Source organism: Triticum dicoccoides, chromosome 6B (assembly GCF_002162155.2).
Source record: "Triticum dicoccoides isolate Atlit2015 ecotype Zavitan chromosome 6B, WEW_v2.0, whole genome shotgun sequence".
NCBI lineage: Eukaryota > Viridiplantae > Streptophyta > Magnoliopsida > Poales > Poaceae > Triticum > Triticum dicoccoides.
The window spans coordinates 469,698,596-469,710,248 of NC_041391.1; the positions used below are offsets into that span (position 1 = coordinate 469,698,596).

The window sequence follows — 11,653 nt, forward strand, 5'->3', positions numbered from 1 at the left end:
TCTTCTCTGTTCACCCGACCCCGTGCGCGCCTGAATCGCGTCCCCGCTGAACCCACCTCGCCATCGGCGCCTCGATGGATAAGAACTCCACCCTCCTGGTGCCACGGGCTCCTTCCCCACTCGCCCACTTGCCCCCTCTCGCTCGCCTCTGCGCCTCCCCTCCCCCAGATCCACCTCTCCCCTCTCCTCTCGCTCGATCCCAAGCGCGCTCGTCGCCATGGCCTGCCATAGCCACGGTCACCTTCGTCCCCGCATCGCGCCTCCCTGTACATATGCTCCGCCGGTGACGACTACGTCGCCTATGCCAAGCGCCTGGAGCTGGGGAGCACCGGAGCGCCCACATCGCCGTCTTCTTCCTCCTCTACCTCGCCGGACTCCATCGACTACTCCGACTCCAGCAGGCCTCCTCGAGCCTGCTGCCCTCCATGAACAGCTCCTCGGTGAGCATGCACTCCTCCTCCTCCTCGCCGTTAGCTCGCCCGCGCCCCATAACTAACCCGCCGCCGTAGCCGAAGCTCACCGCCGCCCGCGCTCGTCTCCAGCGTGGCCACCGGTGACATTTAGTCTCATGCGTGCCACCGCCGTGTTCACCACGTCCAGCAGGCCTCGTACCACCTTTCCCATGGGCCAATTAGTGGTCGGGAACGCCATCTCCACCGTGCCCGTAGATCGCCGCCGCCGCTTGCATCGCTCACGCAACCACTGCATCCGTCGCTCGCGTCTGTGCCTTGCATCGAGATCCTGGGCTCCCCAGGAGGCCAACGAGCTCCTTCGCGCCGCTTGCCGTGCCCCGCGGCGAACGCCTCCGTCCAAGCCCGAGCACCGCCGCCGCCTCTACTAGACGCCGCCGTCGTTGCAGCCCGCCTCAGCCCGAGCTGAGGCCACCGCCAGATGCGCCGCTCCTCCCACTTCCGAACGAGCTCGGTTGCGCTCGAAATGGCCCCCCATGGTGCGTTTTCGGCGAAGTCCCGAGCCCCGCCACCGCGATCTGCGTCGCCGGAGCTTCACCGCCGGCCGCACCGATGGGCCGCCTCGGGGCCACCCACTGGGTCGCTGACCGGTGGCCCCCGCGTGCCCCCCTGGCCTGTTGACTCAGTCAATGGCTGACTGGGCATCGCCCAGTCACTGCCAGTGGGCCCCGCATGGCCCCTGTTGACTGGTCAGCTGGTCAGTTGACCGCTGATGCGTTGATGACGCCATGTTGACGTCACTTTCCTGTTTTTTTCTTTTCCTGAATTAGATTAAATGATAATAATATTAGGAAATCTTTTAAAACTTTGATAAATCATATAAAATAATCCGTAGCTCGGATGAAAAAGTTTTCTACATGAAAGTTACTCAGAATGACAAGACGAATCCGAATACGTGGTCCGTTCGTCTGCCACATGTCCCTAGCATAGAAAACATGCAACCTTTCCCCTCCGGTTCATCTGTCTGACAGACGTCCGGAACCGGGAAAACTTTCCCAGATGTTTCCCCCTTCGCCTGTATCGCCTAGCACTGCGTTAGAACACCTTTAGCCCCGCTTATAATCATGTTATGCATATGTTTGTGTGTATTTACTATTTCTTCCCCCTCTTCTCTGCGGCAGACCCTGAGACCGCTGCTGATGCCCCTGTGATCGACTACGTCAGCGACGCCCCTTCTTCCCTTTCAGTGGAGCTTCCAGGAAAGCCCCCCCTTTGATCATCCCGATATCGCCCATTCTATACTCTCATGCTTGCATTAGATTTTGCTACTGTTATTGTTTGCTCCTATTCTGATGCATAGCCTGCTTTTGTACCTACTATTGTTACCTACCTGCTTATCCTAAACTGCTTAGTATAGGTTGGATAGTGATCCATCAGTGAACCCCCACCTTGTCCTTGTTGCCCCTGCTTCATCATCGACGACTAGATCAACGTGATCGACGACCGAAGCCCGACACCTCACATCACATCACGCCCATTTTTGTTGCTCGACTCTGCAGAGTTACCATCAAGTGCCGAGGGTGGAACCTCATACATCACTCCTAATGATAATTCTGCAGTGTAGCTATTCGGTCGTGGTCAACGAGGGTGGTTCCTCTTTCACCATTCCCGATACAGCTGCCGTGCAACACCTCAAGTGTGAACCTCGAGGGTGGATCCTCTTAGGTTCACCTTGATGATTACATCTAGTGGAATCCTCCGTGGGTGATTCCTCGGGTTTTCCCCTTGATGTTTGGACACATGGTTACCTTGACTTTACTTGAGACCATTGTTGAGGTCGGGTCGGCCCTGAGGGGTACCCGCGAGTTGGTGTGAAAGTCGGGCGACCCCGTTGAGCACCCGCGAGTTTTCCACGTGGCATGGCCGGGTAGTCTGGGCCCTTGCCGTAAGTCCACAAGACGGGGCGACGGGGTCACATTATCGCGAGTCCCTACTCGTCTCCGCAAGGTCCCAATGCACTAACAGGTTTGGGTATTTGTTCTGAGTTGGCCTCTATCCTTTACGCACTAACCACCACACGAGAATAGATATGGGCCTCGATGTCGTAGTATCAGCCGAAGCTTTATCAGACGTCCAGCTCAGCATCGTGGGCCTGTCAGGCCAGTGCCATCCAGTATGAGGTGGTGCTCGTCCCGACTCGTCGCACAACGACCCCGAGTGCTGCAGGCGATGGGCCCAAGACCCCGAAGTGCTTAGGATGTAGACCGGCGGGGACCTCTCTGCTGAGCCTAGGTAGGGCTGCAACGTGTTGATCTTCCGAGGTTGGACATTGACCCTAGAAAGGTGTGTCCGGCCAGAGTGATCGAGCGTGTTGGGTAACGTGGTGCACCCCTGCAGGGAAGTTATATATTCGAATACCGTGTCCACGGTAATGGACGTTCAGACTTATATCCTGATCTTATATAACTAGAAATGGATACTTGAGATATGTGATGGATATGTGGCTCCGGGATTGCTTTCTCGCAGGGAGTCAAGGAAGGATCTCTGGGCGTTGATACTACAACATGTTTGTTAAATATAAACTGCTATTCTTTACTCTTCTACATGCTACAAGATGCTTGGAGCTGCTTGAAGATGCTATTCTTTGATAGGCTAGGCCTTTCCCTCTAGTCTGGCATTCTGCAGTTCAGTCCACAGATACAAACTTTTCTTTTGATACCAATGCATACTTAGTATAGATCTGATGCTTGCGAGTACTTTGGATGAGTACTCACGGTTGCTTTGCTACCCCTTTCCCCCCTTCTTTCTTCTTTCCGGTTGATGCAACCAGATGGTGGATCCTTGGAGCCAGATGTCACCGCCGATGGATACTACTACGTGGAGACCGCCGACGACCTGGAGTAGTTTAGGAGGTCCCAGGCAGGAGGCCTTGCCTCTTCGATCGTGTTGCTTTTGTGCTAGCCTTCTTAAGGCACCCTTGTTTAACTTATGTCTGTACTCAGATATTGTTACTTCCGCTGACTCTTGTGTATCAAGCTTTTGTATTCGAGCCCTCGAGGCCCCTGGCTTGTAATATAAAGCTTGTATTATTTTATTTGTGTCTAGAGTTGTGTTGTGATATCTTCCCGTGAGTCCCTGATCTTGACCGTACACACTTGCGTGTATGATTAGTGTACGATTGAATCAGGGGCGTCACAGGGGGGGACGGGTGGTGCAGGGTGCGACGCGGTGGTCGTTTGTGGCAGGGAGTGGTTGATCCGGCGCGACGACTACTCGGTGGAGGCGCGTCGGTGGGGGAGGCGGCGCATCCGAGGCGGAATCTGTGGCGGCAGGGCGGCGACGACGATGGCGGCCAGGAGAGAAGGGAGGGATAAGAAAGCGCGCGTGTGAAATGTCCGCCGTGCCAACCTTTTCGCCCGATACAGGGCATGCTTAGGTCGAGCCATGAAACTAAGACTTCTCGGGTCAAGTGGGGGATTTTTTCCACGCCCCTCATTTTTTACGGTTTCTGGTCAAATAAGGTGTCTGGTCAGGGTGTTTTTAGTCGCAAAACTGTAAAGTGGCGGTTATTTTAAGGGCCCGCTCATTTTAAGGGGTCTGCTATAGATACTCCAAAGAACCTGTTGGATAGACATTATCACACTTGTTCTGTTTTTTTATACCATGAGCTAACTGTGCAACTATGTTTTTCTTTTTATTCTCTCTACCGAAACATGATGAGATTGTATAAACAACTAACTATTTTTTTAAAACATGTATTTTCAAAAGATTAGTGCTGCTATGCGAAGTTTCGTACACAAAGTAGTTCCGCTTTAGTGCAAACCTTGTTAGACTGATCATGAAGTGCAGCAGTTCGGTTCGTTTCTCAGTTCGTGTCAATGGGGAGCTCCTGCCGCTTTTCAGTCCATCTCGAGGACTGCAACAGGGATGTCCCGTGTCACCTTTTCTGTTCCTCCTGTGCGCAGAGGTTTTTCAGCACTACTCAAGCATTATGGCAACATCAACAGAGGAATCAGAGTTAACTTTCGAGCTCCATGGGTCAACCACCTGCTTTTCGCAGACGACTGCCTCATTTTCATGAAGGCTGATAACCTAAGCGTGGCGAGATTGAATACCATTCTGCAGATTTATGGTTCAACTTCGGGCCAGAGTGTAAACAGAGAGAAGAGCACGATATTCTTTAGTCCAAACACACCGACTGGTTGCAGACAAACTATCAAGAATAATCTGAATGTTCATGTTGAGGCATTCAGCGAGCGATATCTTGGCCTCCCAATTGCTGTGGGCAAGATCACCAGTGGCACCTTTGATCACATCGGAGAAAGATCAAGGAGCAAGATGCAAGGGTGGTCGGAGAGGCTCTTTGCTTGTGCAGGGCGTGAAACTCTTTTAAAATCCATTATCCAAGCAATCCCAACTTATAGCATGAGCATCTTCCTATTGACGAAGAAGGTGTGTAAAAATCTCACATCTTCCATGGCTAAATTTTGGTGGAGCAGCTCGATAGATAAGCGATCACTACATTGGATATCATGGAAGAAGCTAGCAACACCAAAGTGTAGGGGTGGCATGGGATTTCGAGACCTCCACCTCTTTAACTTGGCATTATTGGGGAAGCAAGGGTGGCGCCTCATCACCAATCCCATCACCCAGTGTGCTAGAGTGCTCAAAGGAAAATACTTCCTAGATTCAGACTTCATGCAAGCAACAACTCCAAGCTCTTCCTCGGCAACCTGGAGAGCCATCATTGTTGGTAGGGAAGCGTTGAAGACCGAACTTATTAAGCGTGTTGGGGACAGATCCACTATCTCGATTTGGAATGATCGATGGATCCCATCTACAGATACAATGGTTCCTCTAGTTCGGCCTCCAGCCACCACTGTCTCGCTGGTCAGTGACCTAATTGACACAGATAACTGGACATGGAAGAGGGAACTAGTTCAGGACACATTCATGCCTACAGATGCAGGAGCCATATTAAACATACCACTGTTATCTGGGGGAGGAGATGATTTTCTTTCATGGGCACATGAAATTTCAGGCAACTACACCGTCAAGTCAGCGTACCGAGCTCTAGTGACTCGCAACGAGCGTCAAGATCCATAGGAAGGGCAGGCTACCGGTTCCTTAATCGACAACCAACGGTTGTGGAGTGCTCTATGGAAGCTCAATGTGCTACCTAAAGTCAGAGTTTTCTTCTGGCGAGTTCTGAGGGGCATTTTACCTGATGAGTGTACATTGGTATATCGATATATCAGGCAACAGAAGCTATGCAAAATATGCTTGGTCGGGGAGGAAGACCTGGAGCATGCACTACTGAAGTGCCCTCATGCAGAAGGCTTCTGGGAGGAGGCGACACAACTATTTGATTTTTGTTTGCCGAGACTCCATCCATTAACCTGGGCCAAGGACATAGTATGTGTCGAAAGCTTTATCTCTAGAGATCGAGCAGTTATAGTCTCGGTCATGTGGTCAATTTGGCATTCAAGGAACAGATTAACACATGGGGAAGAAAGACTTGATCCGGTGACTGCTGTACGCCGCACCAGGGAGGCACTAGCCCTTTTGGACATTCCCCGACGACATGCCTTAGTAATGCTGGGTCATGGGTGGCGGCCTCCTGAATCAGATTTCGTCAAGATCAATATGGATGCCGCCATAAAGCATGATAACAATAAAGGATGAGCTGGTGGTGTTGCTCGCTCTCCTGGTTCTTTTCTTGGGGCGTGGAGCAAGCCATTCCCTGGAGTTACGGATCCCCTCATCGCGGAGGTAATGCAGTACGTGAAGGTGTCATTTTCGCCAACTTGAGAGGCTTTTCAAACGTCGTGTTAGAGACGGACTGTCTGGAGGTAGTCAACCTCTCGAACTCTCGCTACGACTGTCGGTTGGCCGTGACTCCTATCTTTTTAGAAATTGAAGAGCTTACTAGTAGTTTTAATTCTTTTGATATTCATCATGTTGTAAGATTAGGCAACGGTCCCGCTCATATCTATGCTAAGCATGCTTGCACAATTGACGTAACCGAAAGCTGGATTTACAGTGTTCCAAGCTTCCTGACCAGTAGCCTGTTGACGGACTATTCGGCGAACGCTTTTATTCAATAAATCTCTCAATATTCCCCGCAAAGAAAAGAGTAGTTCCACAAGAGCGGCTTTCCTGCACGCAGCGGCAGATGCATGCAGCGCATCGACGGCCGCGGCGTGCGAGGTGATGTGTGCAAAGAAAACATGAAAGTAATTAAGCGGGCATACATTCGATGGATACACGCAAATACAGTGCACACGTCGCTTTCTATGGGGTCGCCTCGTACTATTTTGACGTTCGCAGGGGCCAGTCCGCTCAGAGCGTGCAGGGCGGTACATTATTAATTTTAACAGGCAGGCCCTGGCTAGGTGGAGTGTGACCAGGTTGGGCCCTTGTCCTACGTCTAGCACGGGGTCCCTTTTCACATCTGCGTGAAGGACCGCGACGAGCCGGAGGCAGTGGTGGCGCCCCATGGTTTGTCATTTTCTGCTCATGGCGATTTCCGAAACGGCGACGCCGGCGAGCGGCGTAGAATCTGGGTGAGTGAAATCTCTGTTCCTTTATAATGTTTGCAGTTGGAATATAGTATACAACTAACGATGTTGCTACACTCGCCGGTGCTGCAGATCGACGTCGGCGGCCAGAGATCTAGGAGCGCGCTTGGGGGCGTCCATCTCGGGCGGCGGCATCGCCGCGGCGGCCGCCTCGGTCGTAGGCTCCCCGGATACAGTCGTGCGAGCGTTCTCTCCTGACATCCGTCCGCTGGATCAGGGGGGCGCGCAGCGGGGGGAAGTGAGGGGTTCTCCTGATGTAGAGTTCTCCGGCGGGTCCTGCACACTTTCAGCTCTGGGGAGGCGTTGTGGCATCCAGGAGTGCCGCTGGGTCGGCGCCGCCCGTTGTCTCATGCGGCTCGGTACAGTCCTCCCCCAATGTGCCCGAGTAGCCGCAAGCACCACCATCAGAGTTGGCTGGAAGCGCAGGTATATCGTTGATGTTCTTACGCTCGTACCAAAACCATTTTTATTGATTGCCAAGCATATGTGCATCTAGGCATTAGTTAACTGGCGGATTTCAATTTTTGCAACATCTGAACCAAGACTGGGTTGATTTAGTATATTTTGTACATGCCTTGGTGTCAACTCATGCTGGAGTTGGTATTTTCTGAAGTTAGATCCCGTCATTTTGCCAATCATATTATATGGGATTCATGAAAGGCATGAAAGTATGACGATTAAGGCCTTTAGCCTAACATAGCCAGGATAGCAATATATTACCACAAAGTTCCCGAATTTGCAGCTCCCAGGCACCAGCGGTCTTGCTGGAGTGAATGGCCTTGGCAATCGCACTCTGTTCAGTTATAGTTGGCGATCCACTTTCAGGATTTTTTACATTCTGAACTTGCATCTACGCAGATAATAAGTATAACGCTTTCCCCAGTACATCCCTTTTTTCTTCTGATTATTGGGGTAGTTAGTTAGGTACAGGGCCTCCATGGCCGGACAACCCGCCTGTGGTAGTTTTGATCACTGGTCCAGTAATCTGAATCCAGACTAGTAGGGGCAACCTTGGTGAATTGGCGCATTAGTCTAGCTGGGTTTTGTATTTTCCTATCACAAACACATAAACCTGGCCAATCATAGAGTAACAAATGTTCTGGGGACATGAACTGAGGGTGGTTACAAGTAATACTCAGGTTAACCCAGTTGCCGCGAAAACCGCAAATTGCGTAGTACTAAGCTAGTGTCCTTGCAGGGGTTAGTTCCAGGGGAAATGGTGTCCCATTTTCATTACACTTGCCGTCACACTGGCCACGACTTATTGATTTTTATGAACGAAAATGAAAATGCAAAATTGAAATGAAAAAAAGTTATCCTCAATACCGGCATGCTTTCGTGTTTTTCTTACTTGTTCTCCTGCTAATGTTGGCAGGGAAAGAGGGCCACAAGGACCAGACGAGCGGTCGGTAATAGTTGATCGTGTGCCGGCACTAGAAGCTGCCATAAGAGGATTTGCTGACAGGGGAACTGATGTAGTTGTCAACCCCGTGCTTGGCATAATTTTCGATTCTCTGCCAGAGGCGTATGAATTTTACAATCTTTATTCATGGGAAGTTGGCTTTGGGATTCGTTACGGCAAGAGCAGGCAGAATGTCAATGGGACCAAGTGTATGCAGGAGATCGTATGCGGCTGTGCTGTAAGATACTTACCTGGTTTTGGTTTTTCTTTTCGTGCTTTTGAGTGTGTAGTCGAGAAAGTGCAACTTGTTTTCTGCAGAAGGAAGCTAACATTTTTTGGGTGAATTTCCTGTTGAAATCAATTGCAGGGCAAACCAGAGAAGGAGAACAGCTCGTCCATGAGGAGCAATTGTGCCGCCATGCTGCGTCCGCACCAGACGGATGACGGGGAATGGTATGTATCGGAGAACCGTGCTTCTCACAACCATGAACTGCTTCGGACTTGTGGGGAGAAGCTGCACTGGCCATCACACCGGTGCATTGACACATACACCAGGGACCTTGTGAAGCAGTTGCGATAGAACAATGTTAATCTGGGGAAGGTGTACAGCATCATTGGCAGTCTGTTTGGGAGAATGGAGAACGTGCCGTTTACGAAGAGGTGCCTTAGAACTTTCTGTGGAAAGCTTAGTAGGGAGCAGGCAGATGATGATGTACGCAAGACTATGGATGCATTCTCCGAGCTGGGGTCAAATGATCCAGAGTTCTCGTATGTGGTTGAGGTTGATAAAGAAAGCAAGCTAAAAACCCTGCTGTGGACTAATGGTAGAAGCAAGATGCAGTACCACAATTTCGGTGATGAAATAACATTTGACACAACTTACAAGACAAATCTATATGACATGCCTTTCGGGTTGTTTATGGGGGTGAACAATCACTTCCAGAGCACCATCATGGGGGGGGGGGGTCATGATGAGGGAAGAAACAATTGAGAGTTTTAATTGGGTATTCACCGAGTTTATTAGACTGATGGGTGGCAGGCCTCCAAAAACAATACTAACCGGTTGGTTTACTACCGCACCATTCCCCCGATTTATCTTTTTTTGCTTTTGGTATGAAGCCTAATAAGGATTTGGTATTTGCAGATCAAGCACGGGCCATGGAGGTCGCTATAGAACAAACGATGCCTGATACCACACACCGCTGGTGTAAGTGGCATGTGCTTCAGAAGGCGAAAGAGCACCTCAGGCCGCATTACACGCAACGGAGTGATTTTAGGGCGGCGTTGCACGAGGTTGTCAATGAAATGCTAACTGTCGATGAGTTCGAAGCTGCTTGGGCTGAACTGCTTGACAGATACAAGCTCCACAACAACACCTTCCTGATCCAGATTTTCGAGGTTAGGCACAAGTGGGCAAAACCTTATTTTAGTGGCAAGTTCTGTGCGAAGCAAACCAGTACGCAAATGAGCGAAAGTGTGAACCATTTGTTGAAGGGCTACATTCCCCCGGCTTGCCCCATGAACCTATTTGTGAAACAATACAGCAAGTTGCAGTTCGACCGAGAAGCTGAAGAAGGGTTCCAAGAGAAGAGAACAAGGTTGGTATGTGCGACCAGACCTTAACCGTGCGTTACTGTCTATTTTGCTAACAAGTTTCGGCTGGTTTCCTGGCAGGGCTGTGTAGTTCTCCGATACAATTTCCCTTTGGAAGAGCATGCGAGCCACGTGTACACCCGGACGATGTTTGAGATGTTTGGTCAGGATTTGTACCGTGCGGGAAGATATGATGTCGAGGAAGTTGAACGAGGCACGAGGTACCATGTGCGGCACATTGAAGCTGAGAAGCGAGAGAAGTGGTGCCGCGAGATGCATGCTGTCGATGTCCATGAAGGTGGCGCTCAGTACACATGCGAATGCGGCTTGTTTCAGCACATGGGGATGCTTTGTTGCCATGCTATCAAGGTAATCCCTGACTCTACCGCCTCTATGTGAGTTCCTTCAATTAAAAAAACTTGTGACCTTCAGTTAACCATCTTTTTATCTTCATGTCTGAATGTTATCCAACAACCCGACCTGCCTTTATAGGTTCTTCTTCATTTGAGGGTGCGGAAGATACCTAGCTTTCATGTGATGAAGCGATGGACAATAGATGCCCGCGACAACTTGCCGCTTCACCTCATCCATCACCAGACAGATCAAGGCCCTCCGTGGTTGTCATCCTACCGGCATACTGCACTACACCTGACAGCACTCGAGTTTGTGCAACTCAGTGACAGCAATGTTGATGCATTCGATAGAGCAATGGACATTTTAATTGCAGGCAAGGCTGAACTGACCGTTTTGGCAGCGATCAAAGATGGCAAAAGTTTGGTTGACCAAACCCAAGTTGGAGAGTCAGCCAATCCAACCATGACTATGATGGCAGACGGCGCGCATCAAGAAGATGAGCGTTCTGAGATGTTCATCTCAGCTGAATGTGGCCTTGGATCTGTCTCCGTGGGAGCTGATTCCAGGCGTCCATTATCCACTTTATTGGCCCCTGATAGGATGAAGCAGAAGGGGAGGCCGACAACGGCGAGGGGCAAGCCTGGATATGAGATCAAAGACGCGCGATCAAGATTTTGCACTCTTTGTAGAGAGAAAGGGCACAAGAGCACGACGTGCCCCCGCAGGGGGGACCTTCCTAAGAAACCCCGCAAAATCCCTACATGTGGCAATTGCGGTGTGGCTGGGCACAAGAAAACAAGTTGTTTCAACCCAGTGTTGCCGTTTGTGAAGAGGCCTCGCGACGGACCAATGGAGTGATGTCCATTTCATGATATGATGCAAAATTTGATTGAATCAGTCGAGAGTATTATGTTTTCTGCTTGTTAGGACTGTTGGCTTGTAATTCTAATAAATGTTTTGCTTGTCTTTGGGGTACTGGACATAGGTTGCTGTTTTTTAGCCGTTATTTCGGTGTTTTAGTTTCGGAGCCTCAGGGCGTGCTGTAGATTTGTTAACTTTTCAAGTGATGTTCAATTTCAGCTACTTAGGACTCATTTGGGTTTGCTGTGAGGTGGTTTGGTTTTAAAAACGATATCCTAGCTCGCTGTGTGGTTTGCTGTAGATGGAAGCTTGTTTTTGTCATCTGAAATTATGATATGTGCCTACCTTTTGAACAACTTCTGCAGTCGTACGCATGCTGCTGGGGCCGTTCCAGAATTGATGGCTCGGGTATGTGTGCAGAGCCGTATATTCGTGCTTGCGGTTTTTCAAAT

The 11,653-nt window shown here is 50.2% G+C and overlaps 1 protein-coding gene across 3 annotated transcripts; it reads left to right on the forward strand.

Annotated features, from left to right (window-relative positions):
* The first annotated feature begins 6,840 nt into the window (after nucleotides 1-6,840).
* Nucleotides 6,841-11,434, forward strand: LOC119323771. Of its 3 annotated transcripts, none has more exons than XM_037597485.1 (7): nucleotides 6,841-6,976; nucleotides 7,064-7,417; nucleotides 8,367-8,631; nucleotides 8,761-9,455; nucleotides 9,538-9,991; nucleotides 10,068-10,355; nucleotides 10,479-11,434. In XM_037597485.1, the coding sequence occupies exons 1-4, from the start codon at nucleotides 6,909-6,911 to the stop codon at nucleotides 8,971-8,973; spliced, it is 900 nt and encodes a 299-aa protein (XP_037453382.1). In that variant the 5' UTR covers nucleotides 6,841-6,908; the 3' UTR covers nucleotides 8,974-9,455; nucleotides 9,538-9,991; nucleotides 10,068-10,355; nucleotides 10,479-11,434. The 3 variants fall into 3 exon arrangements, with proteins under 3 accessions (XP_037453382.1, XP_037453380.1, XP_037453381.1); XM_037597483.1 differs by having other exon boundaries at nucleotides 6,848-6,976; XM_037597484.1 differs by lacking the exon at nucleotides 6,841-6,976 and having other exon boundaries at nucleotides 7,063-7,417.
* Nucleotides 11,435-11,653: the final 219 nt, after the last annotated feature.

What these genes read in the sequence shown, in the direction of transcription:
- LOC119323771 (XM_037597483.1), top strand. Translation starts at nt 10,134, where the DNA reads ATGTTTGAGATGTTTGGTCAGGATTTGTACCGTGCGGGAAGATATGAT. An exon ending in TTTGTTGCCATGCTATCAAG is followed by an intron (nt 10,356 to 10,478) that starts GTAATCCCTGAC and finishes CTGCCTTTATAG; the next exon opens with GTTCTTCTTCATTTGAGGGT.